This window comes from Notolabrus celidotus, chromosome 20 (assembly GCF_009762535.1).
Source record: "Notolabrus celidotus isolate fNotCel1 chromosome 20, fNotCel1.pri, whole genome shotgun sequence".
NCBI lineage: Eukaryota > Metazoa > Chordata > Actinopteri > Labriformes > Labridae > Notolabrus > Notolabrus celidotus.
The window spans coordinates 3,627,011-3,648,670 of NC_048291.1; the positions used below are offsets into that span (position 1 = coordinate 3,627,011).

General features: G+C 41.3%; 1 protein-coding gene across 2 annotated transcripts in view; it reads left to right on the plus strand.

The window, feature by feature from the left end:
- Nucleotides 1–7,297, plus strand: part of LOC117832794 (forkhead box protein K2-like) — a 29,345-nt gene extending 22,048 nt beyond the window's left edge. The window contains exons 4-9 of one of the 2 annotated variants that reach the window (XM_034712070.1): nt 391–537; nt 636–829; nt 3,046–3,248; nt 3,373–3,648; nt 3,749–3,940; nt 5,879–7,297. In XM_034712070.1, the coding sequence (XP_034567961.1) occupies nt 391–537; nt 636–829; nt 3,046–3,248; nt 3,373–3,648; nt 3,749–3,940; nt 5,879–6,096 (1,230 nt within the window). In that variant the 3' untranslated portion in view covers nt 6,097–7,297. The remainder of the gene's footprint in view (nt 1–390; nt 538–635; nt 830–3,045; nt 3,249–3,372; nt 3,649–3,748; nt 3,941–5,878) is intronic. The other variant, XM_034712071.1, reaches the window with a different exon arrangement.
- Nucleotides 7,298–21,660: the final 14,363 nt, after the last annotated feature.

Consider the following 21,660-nt stretch of genomic DNA (forward strand, 5'->3'; position numbering starts at 1 on the left):
CCCCCACTTTGGGAACCCCTGTGTTAGTCTGTCTATAGAAAAGTTAGGAGGTGCCCTACTTAGTTCAAGGAACCACTCCCCATATAAGGGGGCTTCTGTCTTCTCCATGTTCTCAGTAGAGTCTGTCTGCCCACCATTATGACTGTTTAAATCAATTCTGCAAATCTGCAGCCTCTCACTATAGATGGGTCACCCATTCCATAAAGCCCAGGACACAATCCAAAATTGTCTCTTGTAATCTCCTTCATGCATTTGTGAATTTGTCTCTTTAAGCATGCTGTCCCAGTTTCTAAAGTTGTATTTTACCCAAAAGTCCTGTTCCTTTTTTTTTGCTTTGATGACATGAAGAGCGTTCTCTCATTCATGAATCTGCATGTCTGCTCTCCACAGGATGACTCCAAACCTCCGTACTCCTATGCACAGCTGATTGTCCAGGCTATAACGTTAGCCACAGACAAGCAGCTCACACTAAACGGAATCTACAATCACATCACAAAGAACTATCCCTATTACAGGACTGCAGACAAGGGCTGGCAGGTGAGGACGCTGTAATGATAACACAGGTACCGTCACTCTCTGTGTCCCTTTTTAAAACATGCCAAAACTCTGAATTCTTCCCCCTCTCTCTGTCCCAGAACTCGATCCGTCACAACCTGTCTCTGAACCGTTACTTCATCAAAGTGGCGCGGTCGCAGGAGGAGCCGGGGAAAGGCTCGTTCTGGAGGATAGACCCGTCCACGGAGGCCAAGCTCATCGAGCAGGCTTTCAGGAAACGAAGGCCCCGGGGTGTCCCCTGCTTTAGGACCCCACACGGACCCCTCTCTTCCAGGTCAGGAGAACCACATTTCATCTCCTGAAGTTAGAGACACAACTATGCACCACAAGAGACATATGCAAACATTTTTACACTTTGCTACTCAATTTTGTAGAGGAGACTTTTTCCTTTTTCAGCTTTCTTTGATATATTGCTGATTATTTTTTAAATGTATACCATCTCTGCACATTCATTGGTTGAATTCTTTTGACATATTTGATGAAGCAAAGAAATAAAAATAATACAAAAAAATTTTTGGGGTAAAGAAATAATAAAGAGGCATTGTTAAAAGTAGAAGATTTTAAATGTATGTATACATTTGAAAGCCTCCTCTTTTAACCCTAACCTGAACCAGTTGGGGTTCTTGCTGGTCACTGGACCTTATGCCTAACCCGAACCAGTCGGAATTCTTGCTGGTCACTGGACCTCATACCTAACCCGAACCAGTTGGGGTTCTTGCTGGTCATTGGACTTTATTCCTAACCCGAACCAGTTGGAGTTCTTGCTTAAAGTAACATACATACAAGCATGCAGCCCAGAGACAGAATACCACAGAAATGGGTGAAATAATAAAAATATAATCATAAAAAAATTGTATAAAAAATAATAATTAAAATAAGTAAGAGTAGAAAGCAAAATTAAAAATCTGTGAAAGTAAAAAAGATTAAAAAAAATACAATATCATAATTATTATAATAAATAAATGCTGTTAAAACAATCATAATACATTATAATAATGCAGTCCAGGGCTAAAAATACATTGCTCCAAATTAAAAGCGATATTAAAAAGGTGAGTTTTAAGTTGACTTACAAAAATAACATCAACAAAGAGAGACTACAGCCTAATACGACTACACTATAAAAGAGGGGAGGGTCCTTTTTAATGAAAAAGATCATTAAAAAAACTTAAGAACAAGTTCTGTTTAACTCATAAAGAACAGTTGATGATGTTTTCATTTTAAGTCTCACGCCAGGCTGCATCTGTTGCATTATATCTCAATTTACAGACACTGTTTGTCCGAACATGTCAACAATAAATAACACAATCAGCTACTCCTTCACAATAAGTAGTTATTTGATTGATCAGGGCAAAAATGAAAATCCCTCAGAGGCATGAAAACACCACAGAAATTCAAAATGTGAGAAAACTACAGCGCTCTTCTGGATGGAGAAAATAAGTTTAGAGTTTTTATTCTGTTGCCTGATTCTTCATGAAAAAGCTAAAAATGTTGTCAGGTTGTGGTAAAAAAAATATTAAAATATTTTAATAAAAATGAAATTAAACTTAAGTTGAGAAACACTTAAAAAAAGTAATTCAGAGTAGTCAAACACACAATTTAATATTTGGCATTATCCTAAGTCCAAGCCGTCTTAAAGCAGCAGTGTCCCTGTCAGAGTTCTGCATTACAAACAACTTTAATTGCCTCAGCTGTCTACTTAACATTTTGCCTCATATCATTGATGTTTGCTCAATCATCTGTAAACAAAAAATGTATTTATTCAGTCTGGCTTTTATGTAGGGTTTAACAATTGTATTACTTACTTTTTCCTATTATATCGATTTTAATGGTTTTTTTTATTAATTTTAACTGTTTATTTTTTTATTTCATTTTATTTATTTGTATTTAATTATTCATTTTGTTTTATTTTTATTTATTTATTTTCTTTCATTTTATTCATTTTTTTTTTAAATTTTTTTTTATTAATCTACTCAATTATTTACACTTTCAGCCTGAATTTTATTTTCAACTCTTACCTTTTTTAAATTGATTTATTTTGACTCCTTATATTCTTAATATTATTTTAATGCTTTAACTTATTTTAATTACACATATTTTATTGTTGCTGGTGTACGTTGGTCTCTTAAATTCCTTTTTATTTTTTTAATATGTAAGTAAATAATTTTTATTTAGTATAGCACCTTTCATAGAATAAAATCACAAAGTGCTTCACAGAAAAAAATATTAAATTTAAAATTAAATTTAAAAAAAATTAAAAAAATGAAATATTTTATTTCTGCTTCTTTCTTGTTTTCAATTGCAGTAAAGCACTTTGAGTTGCATTTGATTTGAATGAAAGGTGTTATATAAATAAAGCTTGCTTGCTTGCTTGCTTGCTTGCTTGCTTGCTTGATTGATTGATTGATTGATTGATTGATTGATCATGTGCAAAATGACTGAGGTATCTATATGTCAGCTTTAACCTGACTCTCAATCCTTTGTGTCCCTCAGGAGTGCCCCTGCGTCTCCCAATCACTCGGGCGTCCTCTCTGCTCACTCCAGCGGCGTCCAGACCCCCGACAGTCTGTCTCGAGAGGGTTCCCCAGTCCCCCTGGAGATGGACACATCCTCCACTCCCGCGCCGGCCTCCACTCCGGCAGTCCAACCCAAACTGGCAGTCATCCAGGAAGCACGCTTTGCACCAAACACACCAGGTACTAGACGCATTACATTCTACTGCATGTACAGTGTGTGCCTTAAAAAAGCCTCCTAAATGTCACAATTTCACATTTCCATTGATGAAACTAAAGAAACATAAATAAACCTCCATGCTTTCAGCTTTCCTGTCTGTGTGTGCTCCAGGCTCGCCTGTCAACAACCAGCCGGTCCTAATAGCAGTCCAGCGTCAGTTACCTCAGACCATCAAGCCCGTGACTTACACCATGGCGTCCCCGGTGAGCACCAGCAACTCTCAGCCGGCGGTCCAGACGGTCCACGTCCTGCAGCAGATCCCTGCAAGCTCGCTCGGCCCGGCCACCGCCGTCATCGCTCAGCCGGCCACCATCGTCAAGAAGAGCGAGCTGCATGAGAACGGAGAGCACACGGAGGTCAAAGGTGAGAGGAAGCGCTCTGTCTAGTGCGTGTGAGAGGGAAACTGTTCTCTCTGTGGTTGTCTCACTCCTGACTCTTGGTCCCTTCTGTGTCGTCCTCTCAGTCAAAGTGGAGACGATCCCCACCATCACCTCTATAGGCGGCTCCAGTCGTATAATCCAGACCGCCCCACAGTCCCTGCAGACCGTCACCATCGTGCAGTCGGCTCCATTAGGTCAGCACCAGCTGCCAATCAAGGCCATCACGCAGAACGGCACCCACAGCATCACCACTGCCATCCAGGGAGCCAGCGCCGGTGAGCATCAGCTGTTTGTTTTCAGAGTTTTTACAGTAATAGGCAGAGACTCCAACTTTCAGCAGATGTCTGTCTAACAAGAATCCGGTCTTACCCAAGGTTTCTGCCTGTCAAAGGAAGTTTGTCCTTGTGGTTCAAAGTCTCGCTATCCGTCTCACCACTATCCTCTCCCTCTAACCCTCTCTACAACTCGGTCTCAGCAGATGTGTCTAACATGAGTCTGGTCCTGCTGGAGATTTCTTCCTTTTAGTTTATGGTGGTGAGATAGACAGAAAGACTTTGAACCACAAGGACAAACTTCCTTTCTCTCTTCATCTCCCTCTATCCCTCTCTCCAACTCAGTCTCAGTGTGTCTATCATGAGTCTGGTCCTACTCAAGGTTTCTTCCTGCTAAAGGAAGTTTGTCCTTGTGGTTCAAAGTCTTGCTATCTGTCTCACCACTGTCATCTCTCTCTCTCTCTTCATCTCCCTCTATCCCTCTCTCCAACTCAGTCTCAGCATGAGTCTGTCTAACATGAGTCTGGTCCTGCTCGAGGTTTCTGCCTTTTAGTTTATGGTGAGACGGACAGCAAGACTTTGAACCACAAGGTCAAACTTCCTTTCTCTCCATCTCCCTCTATCCCTCTCTCCAACTCAGTCTCAGTGTGTCTATCATGAGTCTGGTCCTGCTCAAGGTTTCTTCCTGCTAAAGGAAGTTTGTCCTTGTGGTTCAAAGTCTTGCTTTCCGTCTCACCACTGTCATCTCTCTCTCTTCATTTCCCTCTATCCCTCTCTCCAACTCGGTCTCAGCAGATGTGTGTCTAACATGAGTCTGGTCCTGCTGGAGGTTTCTGCCTGTTAAAGGAAGTTTGTCCTTGTGGTTCAAAGTCTTGCTATCTGTCTCACCACTGTCATCTCTCTCTCTCTCTTCATCTCCCTCTATCCCTCTCTCCAACTCAGTCTCAGCATGAGTCTGTCTAACATGAGTCTGGTCCTGCTCGAGGTTTCTGCCTTTTAGTTTATGGTGAGACGGACAGCAAGACTTTGAACCACAAGGTCAAACTTCCTTTCTCTCCATCTCCCTCTATCCCTCTCTCCAACTCAGTCTCAGTGTGTCTATCATGAGTCTGGTCCTGCTCAAGGTTTCTTCCTGCTAAAGGAAGTTTGTCCTTGTGGTTCAAAGTCTTGCTTTCCGTCTCACCACTGTCATCTCTCTCTCTTCATTTCCCTCTATCCCTCTCTCCAACTCGGTCTCAGCAGATGTGTGTCTAACATGAGTCTGGTCCTGCTCGAGGTTTCTGCCTTTTAGTTTATGGTGGTGAGACGGACAGCAAGACTTCCCTCTCTCCAACTCAGTCTCAGTGTGTCTATCATGATTCTGGTCCTGCTCAGGGTTTCTGCCTGTTAAAGGAAGTTTGTCCTTGTGGTTCAAAGTCTTGCTATCCGTCTCACCACTATCATCTCCCTCTTTCCCTCTCTCCAACTTAGTCTCATCAGATGTGTGTCTAACATGAGTCTAGTCCTGCTCAAGTTTTCAGCCTGTTAAAGGAAGTGCTCTCCGTCTCACCACTGTCATCTTTCTCTTCATTTCCCTCTATCCCTCTCTCCAACACGTTCTCAGCAGATGTGTGTCTAACATGAGTCTGGTCCTGCTGGAAGTTTCCACCTGTTATAGGAAGTTTGTCCTTGTGGTTAAAAGTCTTGCTCTCCGTCTCACCACTATCATATCCCTCTATCCCTCTCTCCAACCTGTTCTCAGCAGATGTGTGTCTAACATGAGTCTGGTTCTGCTCAAGGTTTCTTCCTGTTTAAAGGAAGTCCTTGAAGGCTCCTCGGCAGTGCTCAAGAAGTGTTCTTTATCTAAACTTGGTCCTTAGTGGTTCTTAGTTAGCCACAGTTTGAACCACCATGACAGTGTTCCCTCTCTTAACTCCGCCCCCTTTCTTTCCTCCGCCCTAGCTCCAGTTGTAGCGAGCCCTCTTCACCTGCTGGCCACCCACGCCTCGGCCTCGGCCTCCCTCCCCACCAAACGACAGATCGCGGACCAGCCAGCCAGCGAACAGCCGGACGCCAAGCGCAGCAAATCAGAGAACGCCGAGGCGGCTCCACCTGCCACCGCCAACGCCGCAGACTCGGACTCGTCGGCAGTTAACAACCCCGGCAGCCGCCTCGATTAGTCTGTACAAACCCCACACACCACCAATCCCCACCCCTCCACATCCATCACCACTCTCTCCTAATCCTCCCCTCTTTCACAGTTTCTCTCTCTTGTTTCTGTCGTTTGTTTTGTTCCTCCTTTCTTCTTCTTCTTCTTCTTCTTCTCCTCCTCCTCCCATCGACTCCCGAGGTGCCAAACGGAGACGTTTCTTTTCCTTTCACTTCTGTTCGAGAGCGTCAAAAGGAAAAAAAAAAAAAAGAAAAAGAAAAAGTCCACCCCTTTAAAAGACTGGAACGTGGGTTGATAACAAAAAATAAAGAACTCAAAGGTGTCCCCTGTGAGCCACTGAAAACAGGAGAGTGACTCGAAAAAAAAAAACAACCAAGACCACAGGAAGCCTTAACAACTTTTAACCCTTAAAGAGCTGACCTTTGACCTCACAATAGTGCAGCAGGGAGAGTCTGCAGCTTGGCTCAGGCTGGAACGCCGCCTTTCTGTCGCTTCTACCTCAGAGCAGATCGGAGATGCCGGCATGCCAGCGGAGGACGTTCCCCCCCCTTCCCTTCCCTTCCCTTCCCTTCCCTTCCCCGCCCCGCTGGGACCTGTCGGGGACGGCTCTGGACCAACGGAGCGGGCAAGCAAGACGAAGAATTAACGGTTAGAAGAAAAAAGAAACGTTTAAAACCAGAAAGGGATCAAACTCGGAGCCAATATTCCTGAAACTCTGGCAGCTAGCCTCTCACATACTGTCCTTCCTTTTATTGCAGCTGTACGTAGATATGCAGTATTTTGTTGTCCAAATGTGGAGCATAGGATTTTTTTTTTTTTTAATGTATTTTCACTTATCTAGATAATTTAACAAAAAGGAAGCGTACAAAACGACGAGGTCGAAGACATTTCGGTAACTAAGTTAGACTTTTTTTTTACGTGGACTTCTTTCTGTTTTTTCCGTTCGGTGAAACAGTGTACTAGTTTTTCATAATATGTTTCCTCTTTTACCCCCTCGTTCTGACATATCCGTATGAAATCTTGCTTAGTTATACCTACATATTTTAATACTTGCACAGATAACCGATATAAGCATATGAAATCTCCATGTGTAGTTCCAGATGTTGACCTTTTGCATGTATCCGACAACAAGAGAAACGTTGTAAAATTGAACAGAGGGAAAAAAAAAAAACCCTGCTTTGTCCAAACCAGACCTGCACTTGATTCAATGTTTGTGTTTTCATCTTCCTCCTCCTCTCCTCTTTTTTATTTTTCTCCCACCATCCTCCTCTTCCTCGTCTTCTTCTTCCTCCCTCTTGAGGCTGTGTTGACGTTGTGGTGTTGGCAGACCCCCCCCCCCCCCCCTCCTTCCTCACCCCCTTCCCCTCTTCCTTTTTTTGCTTGATTATTTTACTCTGTTCTGGCGGCCCGGCGAGTCTGTTTTCTGATTGTACACGTTCCAACGATAGTAAACGAAAAAAAATTGATGTTTGTTCTGCTTCAGTGGAGAAATGCTTTTCTTTTTTTTTTTTTCTTTTTTTTTTTTTTTTTTTAATAAATTAATTTAAAGCCCTTTTTCTGAGTCCTCTGCTTCCTGGAGTCATTTTTTCAAAAAGCACAAAAGCAGTTCCACTCCTGTCCACCGGGGGGCAGCATATGCATGTGTTTACAGGCTGTGTGTGGTTAGATAAGCAGTAGATTAACTTTGTCCTTTAACACAACATGGCTGCTTCCTGCACACATACAGGGGTCAGGATCACAGGTCAACAAAGAAGCTTTTTGAATAATTACAAACATTTTTAAATCTTTTTCTACAGTTTACCTCTCTTTCTTTAACCCTTAACGACTCCATTGAACAGAAGCAGACATGTTCTTTTTTTCTTGAAACTAAATTTACTTTAGGAATCATAGAGCTAATAAAATTAACACGAGGTAATATATTCATCTTTACAACAGACAGTCTGGACTTAAAGGAGGTAGGAAGTTTGCACCATCTTTTCAGGTCTGCATCAATATCATTTAGAACCTTATTAAAATTATTAGCAGTGATTGTATCAAGTGAAGGGAAAATATGAACCCCTAGGTATTTAAAGGCCCTGTGAGGAGTTTTGAACTGGTTGAGAAACAGACTGAAAATGATACTGATGCCTCTTTATGACCTTCAATAGCAAACAAGTCCATCAGCAGCAACACTGACACCTTCTCTGTTGTCATTTTTAATGCCTGAAACCGCCCTGGGGGGGTAGGTGCCAGACCAGATGATGGATATCTTGCTTCAGAAACAGCCTTTCTTTGACTGTTTTCATGGAAAATAATCACATTGCCTGATAAAGTTGACGTTTGAACACAACAGGATGAGGCTTTTGTTGAAAACACTACTTTTGCATGTGTAGGACAAGAGATAAGAGGTATCACTTTGTCCACAGGGGGGGCGCCAGAATTGATACAAAACAAAAGTTCCTCACAGCACCTTTAAAATTGTTGACAACAAGGATCTTAGAGGTGGATATCTGCCTATTCAATTCCCCAAGCGGCATTAATGAGGATTTTTCCCAGTTAATTTTGTAGCCAGATAAATGGCCAAAGTTCTCAAAGATCTGAAGTAGATGTGTAATTGATCTAGATGTATTTTTTACAAAAATTAAAATATCTTAAAATATATTCTTTTTTTCTTGAAACTAAATTTACTGAACAAGAAAACAAGTGATGGAGAAAAACATGCAAAAGTAAAAAAAGAGGATGAGGTAAGAGCCACTTCCAGCTGTCATTGGGAGAGAGGCGGGGTGCACTCTGGACAGGAAGCCAGTCTGTCCCCCGACACTCACACTTACAGGCAGTTTACCTGAAGGGAACCCACGCATGCATGGGGAGAATGTGCAAAGTTCACACTGATAGGCCGTGATGCGGACGCTGTACCGGTCTGTCATGGTGAGGAGAGAGCTGAGCCAGAATGCAAAGCTCTCAATTTACCAGTCAATCTATGTTCCAACCCTCACCTATAGTCAGGAGCTGTGGGTTGTGACTAGGGCTGTCAAAATTGCTCCAAAATGACGTTTGAATATTGCCTTTAAAAAAACAAAAACAAAGGTTCGAACCATTCCAATATCTATATTTGCGCATTATGTCAATAACAGGTGGCAAACTAATACAAGGAGACATAACTACTTGTATTTTTATTTCAGATTTAACATTCCTAATATACCTACACATTACAGAACAAGTAAATGACCTAACGGTATAAACCGTAACACTTTTAAAGGTGACATATCATGCAAAATGGACTTTTTAATGGTTCTCTCTTTACCTCTAGGGCAGGGGTGTCAAACTCATTTCAGTTCAGGGGCCACATACTGCCCAAGTTGATCTGAAGTGGGCCGGACCAGTAAAATCATAACATAATAACCTATAAATAACAACAACTCTTCATTTTTCCCTTTGTTCTAGTGCAAAAACAGTACAAGTACATTCTGAAAATGTTCACATTTAATGAACTATCTTTCTACAAAAACAGCTGTTGTATTTTTCGCCATGATGAGTCTCATAGTGGGCTGAATATTTTACTCTTTAAGCCCTGAAACCGGCTGCTAACACACCAAACACACAGGTTACCCATTCACCTGACACCGAATGTAATGTTTACTGCAAAAGAACAGATAGATTATAATAATGAAGAAGGTAAAGTTGACTATTTAGTGGATCATCTTATAGTGCTCTAAAAGGTCTTTATGAATCTCAACCGGATTATGCAAACAGCAAGTAGCCTAATCCATTTCCGCACTTTAAGAAAAAAATCCCTGGAAAAAAAGCGCCGTTCTGGTGCGCTTCGTCAACACTATGATTTAATGCGACCCCTAGAGGACAAATCTGAAATCGCAGTTACTTTTATTGAAAAATTGCAGTCTTAATGTCTTGTCTATGTAACCCTTTCACTTTGCAAAGTTATTCCGCGGGCCGGATTGGACCCTCTGGTGGGCCGGTTTTGGCCCACAGGCCGCATGTTTGACACCCCTGCTCTAGGGGGTGCTACAGAATTTGTTTTTGCGAGACCTATAATAACTTGCAATTTTCACCAGGCCCGATGAGTGTGCAAAAATATCCGCGCTTTCATTCACGTTCAGGGGTCCAAAACTGCAATCTCCTATAATATTAATGAACTGTAAACTAACCCTAACTCTAACCCTAACCTTTAGAGCAGGCATGTCCAAAGTATGCCCCGGGGGCCAATCGCGGCCCAAGGTCCATTTATTTATGGCCCCCAAGCTTCCATCTTAAATTGTGTTATTTATATCAAAGAAATTAATCACCTTCTGAATCATCTGTACATTTGCAGTTTCTTTCAAGCACAAAAACAAAACTAAAGTCAATCCATAACCGTCTCAAAAAGCTTCATATGGACTACCTGTCTAAAGCCAAAGCACTGGGAATTCTGCAAGATGGCAATAAAGAAGAAACACAAGAACTCTTAAAGCTGACAGGTTTTCAAATTAATGTTTTTATCATGATGTGAAAATGTTCTTGATGAACACTTAAAGTTCAGAAGACACAAAAGAGGACACAAGACAAGATCAAAATTATGAAATTGTACAGAAAAGGCAAAATTTGGTGCATAAAAAAATTTCAGAACTCAGGAAAATCATTATTTTGCTCTTAAAATGTTGTCTGCTAGAAGAATATACAGTTTGATCACGTTTAGGTGGCTTGTGGAGAACTGAGGACTTCCTAGTTACTGTTTTATTGAGAAAAAAAATTAAATAATTGTTATTAAATATTTCATATATAACTTTTAGGATTCCAAAGTCTCAGTTGGAGGCCCTGAGGTATTCTGACAACATCAAATGTGGCCCTCTTTGAAAAAAGTTTGGACACCCCTGCTTTAGAGTCTAAAGAAAGGCAGAAAAATAAGGAAAAAAATGTATTTGCAAGGTTTTATTTCTAAATGAATTAGTTTAAAACATATATATATTAACAGTAATGGCAATATACAACATTTTTGATTACTTAAACAAATTAAATAAAATCCTGTGACCCCCAATTAGTGGGGGTCCCGACCATAGACTGTATATAAAATGGACGTCATCTCGCTCGCTCGCTTCATTGTTTTTATTTGTTATTGTTGCATATATTGTGTTCTTAACCTTCAGATTGTGGGTTGGGTTTTGGGGTCAGGCATTTGTTCATGAACCAGTCTTGGATGTGACACTGCTGTGTTCCTCCACCTGCAGCAGAGGAGCACATACAACATCCACGTACACTGACATTAGTGTTTGGGTCGAAGTTCTCCAACACGAGCTCAATAAAATCACTTGGTGGCGTTGACCCTGCAGGGGTCGATAGCCTCGCTTCCGTTCTGGTTCTCCAGCTGGTTTCTCAACAAAGGGGCCGAGCTTGAACGGGATCCCCTGAGGGTAATACTCTTAGTATTGACAAGTACCTCACATAACCCAGCTTGGAAAATAAAAACCAACGATCCCCTCTAAAGTACATCCCCGAGGAAGGATTTCTGAGGACATGGGCAAAAATAACCCATCTTCTGTCTGAACACATAATCTGACATGAGAGATGGAGTCAGATCCTTCATATCAGGACTACAACCAAAATGTCACTACAGGGAGAATCAAGTGTTCAAGGCCTTCATCTGTAATAACACACAGGTATTTTTAGTCATCAGTGAGTGTTTGAACAGTTTGACATGAATGTACATGTTGGATGAGTGTTTAAAGTTTGCATCTTTTAGGACATTGTGCAGTATCTGTGATAAGTCAATTTATTGTCTTCTTATTCTTTTTATTCTTAAAACTTTTTCTATTGTCCTTTAATGCTTATATTTACTCATCTATCTTTATTCAAATCAATGACTGGACGAGACAGAACTTTCTTCAGTTAAACAAAGAAAAAACTGAAATGATTGTTTTTGGAGGAAGAAAGGTTAAAGGTTACTGCTCAGCTCCAATCTGCACAGATGAAATGTTCAAACCAAGAAACCTTGGTGTAATCATACACTCAGACCTTAATTTCAGCAGCCACATTCAGACCATTACAAAGTCCGCCTACTATCACCTTCAGAATATATCAAGGATTAAAGGACTTGTGTCTCAGCAGGATGCAGAAAACTCCTCCATGCATTTATCTTCAGCAGACTAGACTACTGTAACGGGGTCTTTACAGGACTCCCTAAAAAGTCCATCAGACGGCTGCAGCTCATACAGAATGCTGCTGCTCGAGTCCTAACAAGGACCAACAAAGTAGACCACATCACTCCAGTTCTTAGATCTCTACACTGGCTTCCTGTCTGTCAGAGAATAGACTTTAAAATCCTGCTGATGGTTTATAAAGACCTGAATGGTTTAGGCTGATCTGCTGCTACTTTATGAACCATGTGGACCTCTGAGGTCATCAGGTACTGGTCTGCTTTCAGTCCCAAGAGTCAGAAGGAAACATGGTGAAGCAGCGTTTAGTCATGATGCACCACATATCTGGAACACACTCCCTGAAAGCTGCAGGTCTGCTCCAACTCTCACCTCTTTTAAATCAAAGACTTTTTTATTTCCCACTGCCTTCCTATCTTAGCTCATTTTAACTCACTTTAAATTCACATTTTAATGTCATTTGTAATATATTCTAATTTTCCTTTTCTTTTCTGTTTTATCATATTTGTCATTTTAATTATGTTCTTTTATGCTTGTCTGAATGTCTCCAATGCTTTTAATGTTTCAATGTAAAGCACATTGAGTTGCCCTCGTGTATGAAATGCACTATACAAATAAAGCTGCCTTGACTTGCCTATTCATTTATTTTTATGATCAAAATTTGTATTGATTTTTTTCACAGCAGATGACATCGCCGTCAAACAAACTATTTACATATCACCAATGCCGTGTTCTAAAGATAATATAAATCAAAAATAATGACAGAAAACAAGTAGGTGAATTAAAGAGAAGTGACACAAGGCCGCACCATCATCCACACATTAGGAATAAAATAAATACAAATAACAAATAACAAATAACATAGAAGAGGGAGAGGATTGAAAGGACATATCCATCAATTAGATAGCTCATATGTATAGGTTTCATATTCTATATATTAATAGTAAAACAAAACAACAACAAAAAAAAATCAGTCATAGCTGTACCTTTAAAACAGAAGTAATAAGGAGATCCCAAGACTCAACAGTGGATGCTTGTGCCTTATGAATGACAGCCAGTGACCTTTCTATGAGAGATATCTAGAGTAATTAAACCATTGTTTTAAGGATGTAGGGTCTATTTATTTATTTATTGAAAAACCTCTTCAACACTGAATCTTTGCTCTACTGTCTCATCCCTTTATTCAGGTTAATTTGCGTTAATTAGGGCCCGAGCACCGCTGGTGGCGAAGGCCCTATTGTAACCCTAAGGGTTAACAAAAGCATCAGTAGCAGCGGTTACTTCATAACAGCACAGGAAACACAGTCACATGTGCATGTAGGTGGTGGCTCCTTTTCTGCAGACTAGTATGAAGCTACATTTAATCACTCCAAGGGACAGTGGGGGTCGTGGGCTGAAAAAGTTTGGGAACCATTGTGTTAACTGACCCTGTCTGAAGCTGTTGATAGCTTCGGTTCTGTTCAAACAGGCTAACCGGCATCCCCTGTGAGTAACACTCTTACTATTGACAAATCTCTCCTACAACCTCACCTCAACGAGCCCAACTTTTGCTTTAAAGTACATGTTAGCTCTCATGGCATCCTCACTGTGTGTTATGTTTATGTTAATACAGAGAAATTTAATTAATCAACAGAATATTTGACATTAAAGGTGACATGTCATGGAAAAATTGACTTTTTAATGGTTCTCTACCTGAAATATGTGTCCCTGTCTACAAACCCCCTGAAAATGAAAAGAATCCATTCTGCCCCTGTTCTGATTTCTCCACCTTTCTGTAAATGTGTGCTGAAACCAGCCGTTTCAGTTTTCAGTGTTTTTCATACGTCACAACAATATCCGGTCTGTCACGGAGTCAGAGCTCGGAGCTTGTTCAGCCCATAGACTGTATAAAATAATACTGAATCCCTCCCCCGTTTTTCATTACCTACACAAATGTGTGCTAACAAGGAGCTTAGGAGGGAGGCATGCTAGTTGTAGGCTGTCTTAATAAACACAAAGGTCGGTTTTACTCCCCACGTCTGCAGATTTGAAGATCTAGTGGATGATTTTTATTTATCATGGATAAGTGCTAGCGCTAGTTAGCATAGCTACATAGCTACATGTCGTAGCTGTAGCTGTGTACCAAGACACACGTCTACATACTGACAAATAAAACAACAAGAAACACTAAATCTGTGACCAATCCTTCAAAAAAGGTCCCGCTGCCTTTCTGGAAGAGGTCGGTTTTACTCCCCATGTCTGCAGATTTGAAGATCTAGTGGATGATTTTTATTTATCATGGATAAGTGCTAGCGCTAGTTAGCATAGCCACATAGCTACATGTTCATAGATGTAGCTGTAGCTGTGTACCAAGACACACGTCGACATACTGATAAATAAAACAACAAGAAACACTAAATCTGTGACCAATCCTTCAGAAAGGTCCTGCTGCAGGCGCCTCTCCGTCAGGATCAGATTCTGGATCAGATTCAGAGGGTTGAAGTAACGTGATCTCTGAGCAGCCGTGTATATTCAGCCAACATGTAAACATTAGATCAATGTGCTGGAGAGCCGAGGCCACATCCACTTCCTGAGGGGGCGTGGTCAGAGAGAAAACAGAGTGTTCTGAGGAGGACTGAAGAAGAGGGTTTTTCAGGCATGCCAAAATCTGATTTCAAAGTGTTTTTTTGAGCATAAACTTTAAAGACATGTTTTGGGGACCTCTTAGACCAATATATGTTGATGAAAAAAGTGTGATATGTCACCTTTAAGGAAAGAGAAGCCGCACTGTGCTCAAACTAATGTACCCGCTTTCATTTTTTAAAACAGGCTGAAACTCCAAACTGTGTCTGAGATGTGATCAGAACTCCAGAACATCAATACTCCAACATTACAATTAAAAATATATCTAAGCCTTACAAACTTTCTTTTTTAACCTTTAACTTATTGTCAGTACATCTTACTTGAAAAAACTCATGAACTCAGTCCTGAAGAATCTCTCTCAGGTGACTATGGAGCTTCAGAATGAGCTGTTTTTATCATTATCTCAATATATATTGATGAAAAAAGAGCATAATATGTCACCTTTAATAAAATCCCAGAGCAAACATTGAAAGCACTGGAATAGTTCCATCTCTTTTTATCGGCCTTCAACAGCAGGCACTCATAGCTCCTCAAACCCTTTCAAAATAAGACTTGTTATGTAACAGCTGTAACACTGACAGGTTTGATGGAGTGATAACTGAAGACAGGAGAGCTGCTCTGCATGTCAACGCTCTGAACAGCATGCAGTCTGATAAAAAGAAGCACAGGGAAGCAGCAGCAGCAGCAGTGTTTAAAATCACTGGAGGAGGGGGAAGATGGTTGTTGTGAACACATCAATGTTGCCATCACGGCTGCATGTGTAGGTGTAGTCTCCATAGAAACCAGGAGCTTAGTGCAACTGTTGAGTGTTGATACTCTGGAAGCTGGTTTAGAGATGATGAAGAGTGTGCCATCTGTCCAAAAATAACAACAAAATTCAGCTCGGCGTGATTCATTCTCTCACCTATGGAAATTTCAGAGTTACCTCCTTCGTTTTCAGAGAGAGCTGGTCCAGAAAATGAAACCTGCACCACTCACAGACACTTTAAACCCAGAGGCTGGTGTATTTCATTAGTTGGACTCTCAGGTCATGAGGCTGCTCACTCACTGAGCGTATTCCCAGAGGAAAACTATTCCAGGACTCTAATCCTCTGATGGTATCTGCTCTGCATGTCAAGCTGTGACGCCTTGAGGCTGATGGTACCTCAAAGCAGTCAAACCAGTACAAGGCCATAAAAAAGGGAACATTTTGACTTGAAGTCTTAAAAGATAGACTCAAAGACATGCAGTGTGTGGAGAGCCGAAGAAACACTCCCTGTTACACAAACTCTCTCTCTCTCTCTCTCTCTCCACGTGGATTTCCTCTTGTGATCCTGCTATTTTTAGACATTAAATCCAGTTATTTGGTAATCATTTGCAATCCCTGTTTTGACATAACATCCCAGAAAACAACAAGCCTTTCAGTCCTCACAGAACTGATTGACTTTATGTGTACTGGAGTAGAAGCTTTGCCTGCGAGCTGCATATTCACTTTTTAAATCTGATCCTGTTTTTACTGATTAACTTTGAGCTTTCTTTCTTTTTCGACAATCTGCCACTCGAAGGCCCTTTTTAGTGCAAATCTCTTAAGTGACTGTCACTTGAATCGAAACACTAACTTTTCAAAATGTTCAAGCTTGTTCTTTGCTAATGGCCCTGTCACACCTTGACGATTTAGCCAGCGTTTTCCCGTTGATGAAAATCAGTGTTGTGCAAGTTACTGAAAAATAGTAACTAGTTACAGTTACTAGTTACTTTATTCAAAAAGTAACTAAATTACTCTGTTAATTACTTACACCAAAAAGTAATGAATTACTGTTAAAAGTAACTTTTTAGTTACTTTATAATAAGAACATTCTTTAATGCTCCTATTTATGCACTACCAGCTTCATTTCAGTGCTGTATGGAACATAATACACTATTGATCATCTTTACAGTTTCTATTCATTTGCATGCACATCGCTAAACTTTGCTCAGCATTATGATCAATGCAAACACAGACCTGACTCAACCTCAAAGTAATTTTTAAATGCTACTTTATTTAAGTCAGGCCAGCAACAACTGACAATATCACAAGGATTTCTGAAATAAATAAAACAAAACAGTCTGAATATATTATTCAGAATCAAAGATAAAAAAATAAAGTGGCTTCAGCATCATAAAAGCTGTTGTGTTTAGCCCTTAAAAATGTTCCTTCACAGCTTAAGTATGAAAATATGAAATAATGAGCGTATTTCCACTTTGAGAAACTCGTCTTGCTTTCGCCTTTACTCTCCATGACTGCCGCACATGTTATTAAACGGAAACACGCCCACACGCGTCTTCTTCTTTTGTTTTACAGCGGTTGGCATGGCACCCAGCAATCCCACAATGCATTGCCACTGTAAACAGGAAGAAGTACACTGCAGCTAGCCAACAATGAATTAATTTAAAGTAACGGACAAACGCACGATGTTGTAACGGTAACTGAGTTTATTTATTTTAAAAAGTAATGCGTTAGTGTATAAGTTACTGTCAAAAGTAACGGCGTTACAGTAACGCGTTATTAGTAACGCGTTACTGCCCAACACTGATGAAAATACCTCTGAAACGCTGAATTATCAATGTTTTGTTCAGTTTTGGGCGTACTGAAATGTCGCTTGTAACGCCCCAACGTCCACGCTGAGAAGTAACCGCTTCCTCACCACCCATAGTCCCGTTAATTCGTCCATTCATCGGTTCATGCACACCCACCTTGCAGTCCATAGCCCAATCCCAGCGTTGTCTAAAGGGGCGCGTTGTTCAACCCTGCCTCCCTGAAGCTTTAGAAAGAGTGTGTTACCGGTGTGGAAGGGAAGGAAAAAACGCCTCTTTAGACGACACTGGGATTTGGCTATGGACTGCAGGTGGGTGTGGATGAACCGATGAATGGACGAATTAACGGGGCTATGGGTGGTAGAGCTGTAGTCAGGCCTTAAAAGTTAGACCCGACCCGACCCGAGCCCGAATGACCTAGATTTTTTTAAAGCCCAAACCTGTTTACAGCCCGACTGCCCCGACATTATCCATTACTGGTCTGGCTAATTTTGCAAGTTTTGGGTAGGATGGTCTGTTGATCTTCCACCAGCCAAAAACATCAGTTTCATCTTCCATGACAGTCCTTTTAATGTACAGTAGTGAGATACCATCATCAGCACAATAATGACCAAAGTACCAAGTGCTGGGTCACTCCAGACCTGAACACAGATTCCCAGAGTAGAGCAGGACAGTGTGAGTCAACTGTAGCTGGAAGACATGATCTGCCACTGGGGGACAACAGTGGAGAACAGTCTAGCTAAGTGCATAGTGCTTCTTAAAGAGCTGGGTCTTTAGCTGTCTTTTTGAAAGTAGAGAGGGACTCTGCAGATCGAATGGAGTTGGACAATTCATTCCACCATTTAGGGACAACAGAAGAGAAGAGTCCAGCTAGTGATTTTGAGGCCTCATGTGCTGGGAGCACTAGGCGCTTTTCAGAGGCTGAGCGTAGCGGGCGAGAAGGGCAGTAGACCTGGATGAGGGGTTCCAGGTAAACTGGAGCGGTTTTGGTGACTGCTCTGTAAGTCATGATTAGAGTTTTGTATCTGATGCGAGCTGCAACTGGAAGCCAGTGTAGCGAAATGAGCAGGGGAGTGACATGAGCTGTCACTCAGCGGTATAAAGCCAAAAATTGAAATTTTTTGTGACATAACTTTTAAAATGAACGTTCATTGAAAAGAGGTCAGATTGATCTTTACTGGTGCATTCAAGGAAGTCAGGGAATCCAAACACTGGTTGGCTTTACAGTGGACTGTGCCCTACCTGTTTTTGCCCTTCCCCTTCCTCTCAATCCTCTCCAGCTCCACCCCTCTCTTCAAATACAAACACATCTGGCTGCAAAAACCAAGACCAGGATGATGGCCACAATTTCAAAGCCAACTCCAAAACAGTTTTACAAAAATGAACTGATGATGCCACAGAATCCACATCCACTGTTTGTATTAAGTATATAACTAGAACCACAACTAAAATGTGGGTCTGTAACAGTTGGCTCATCCGTTTGTGGAGAGTCTCAGTTTCACTGTAAATACTAAGTTGCACAGAGGCTTCACTTTGGCTAACTTCAGTGTTATGAAGCACAAATGAAATTTTTTTTCTTGTAATTGACTTGCCATAATGGGTCTTAAGTTAACTGGAATAACAACATTGATTGCAGATTTGTAAAGGAAAAAGTTTGCATGATGAGAAAGGAATGAACAACTTTTGAAAAGAAAGTTAATTGAAAAGAAGGTCAGATTGATCTTTTCTGGTGCATTCAAGGAAGTCAGGGAATCCAAACACTGGTTGGCTTTACAGTGGGGTGTGTCCTGCTTGTTTTTGCCCTTTCCCTTCCCCTCAATCCTCTCCAGCTCCCCCCTCTCTTCAAATACAAACACATCTGGCTGCAAAAACCACAAGAACCACAACAAAAATGTGGGACTTTAACAGTTGGCTCATCCGTTTGTGGAGAGTCTCAGTTTCACTGTAAATACTAAGTTGCCCAGAGGCTTCACTTTGGCTAACTTCAGTGTTATGAAGCCAAAATGTGAAAACTATTTTCTTGTAAGTAACTCGCCATAAGCTAATTGAAATAACATTGATTGCAGATTTTAAAAAGAGGTCAGATTGATCTTTACTGATGCATTCGAGGAAGTCAGGGAATCTTAACACTGTTTGTCTTTACAGTGGAGTGTGTCCAGCTTGTTTTTGCCTTCAACACAGACTGTTTTACCTGCAAACACCAAAGCATATTGGTCAGTACTATTTTGACTACCTATTTACTGCATACAGTAACCAGACTCCCCCCCCCCCCCCCCCCCCCCCCCCCCCCCCCAGCATAGATCAGAATCAGAATCAGAAATACTTTATTTATCCAGGGGAGGGAAATTCAGTCATTAAGGAGCTCTTATGAACAGTATGTAAGAAAGTCAAAATATTAATAGAAGGAATAAAATAAGATATAAATATGAATAAATTTAAATAAATTTTTTTTAAATAAAATAAAAAAAATTGAAATGAAATAAAATAAAAAAAATTTAAATAAAATAAATTTAAATAAAATAAAATAAAATAAATTTAAATAAAATAAAATCAATTTAAATAAAATCAATTGAAATAAAATAAAATAATAATAGAGTATATACAGAAGCACAGAATAGTTAAAAAATATTAGATTCATCTGATTGGTGAATCTTTCCTAAATTATATAAATGGAAAACTAGCTCTCTTTTTTTCTGCATTGAAAAATTCTGCAAAATATCACCTTTACCAACTCAGTGTGAGACTGCAGTACATCTACAGACCACACGGTGGCAGTGCAGAGCAAAACATGTAACCCTCCACATCCACACATTTTGGCCGTCACCCACACTCACACTTACACACAACAACAACAACACAGTCACAAGTGCAGCACCGGATACCAGAGTGTTCACAACACCGCACAGCAGAAGTGTCATCCGTGCTAAATTTAATGGAGGTGGGTTTTTTTTTTTCCACTCTCTTGGCTTCTCTGCTGCTCTGTGACATCCTCTGGCCGCTTCTATCAGCGGCAGAGAGGGGAGAGGAGGACAGAGGGGTGAGGGTGTGATGGAGACAGGATGGGAGAGAGGGAACAAGCAGTGAAAGAGACTAGGAGAGAGATACGTGGGTTGTTTTGAACTGAGGGGAAGGTGTTTTTACTACCAGACTGGAGAGCCAGGATGAGCCGTGCTGCTGCAGGTGACCCTGTGTGGAGATTGCAACCCAAGAACATAGAGAGCCTCCACAAATGTCCAAAAACACTCTTCCACAGCAGCAGTGACCTTTGGTTGCTAAAAGCACTCTGAAGCTTAAACATGCACACAGTGTTCTGCTGCTGTTTAAATGGCTAATCAGATGCTGACAACACTTGACACGCCAAGTACAAGCTGCTTCCGCTTTGTGTCATCATTATGAGAAGAGTTCTGTTTCTTCACTCTGTCTCTGTCTCTGTCTCCATCTCTGTCTCTGTCTCCATCTCTGGTTCTGTCTCCATCTCTGTCTCCATCTCTGTCTCTGTCTCCATCTCCGTCTCTGTCTCCATCTCTGTCTCTGTCTCCGTCTCTGTCTCCATCTCTGTCTCCATCTCTGTCTCCATCTCTGTCTCCGTCTCTGTCTCTGTCTCCATCTCTGTCTCTGTCTCTGTCTCCATCTCTGTCTCTGTCTCTGTCTCCGTCTCTGTCTCTGTCTCCATCTCTGTCTCCATCTCTGTCTCCATCTCTGTCTCTGTCTCCATCTCTGTCTCCATCTCTGTCTCCATCTCTGTCTCCGTCTCTGTCTCCATCTCTGTCTCTGTCTCTGTCTCCATCTCTGTCTCTGTCTCCGTCTCTGTCTCCATCTCTGTCTCTGTCTCCATCTCTGGTTCTGTCTCCATCTCTGTCTCTGTCTCCGTCTCCGTCTCCATCTCCGTCTCATCTCCATCTCGTCTCTGTCTCTGTCTCCGTCTCTGTCTCCGTTTCTGTCTCTATCTCTGTCTCTGTCTCTGTCTCCGTCTCCATCTCCGTCTGGTCTCTGTCTCCATCTCTGTCTCTGTCTCCATCTCTGTCTCCGTCTCTGTCTCTGTCTCCGTCTCTGTCTCCGTCTCTGTCTCCATCTCTGTCTCTGTCTACATCTCTCTCTGTCTCCATCTCTGTCTCTGTCTCCATCTCTGTCTCCGTCTCTGTCTCTGTCTCCGTCTCTGTCTCTGTCTCCATCTCTCTCTGTCTCCATCTCTGTCTCCATCTCTGTCTCTGTCTCTGTCTCCATCTCTGTCTCCATCTCCGTCTCTGTCTCCGTCTCTGTCTCCATCTCTGTCT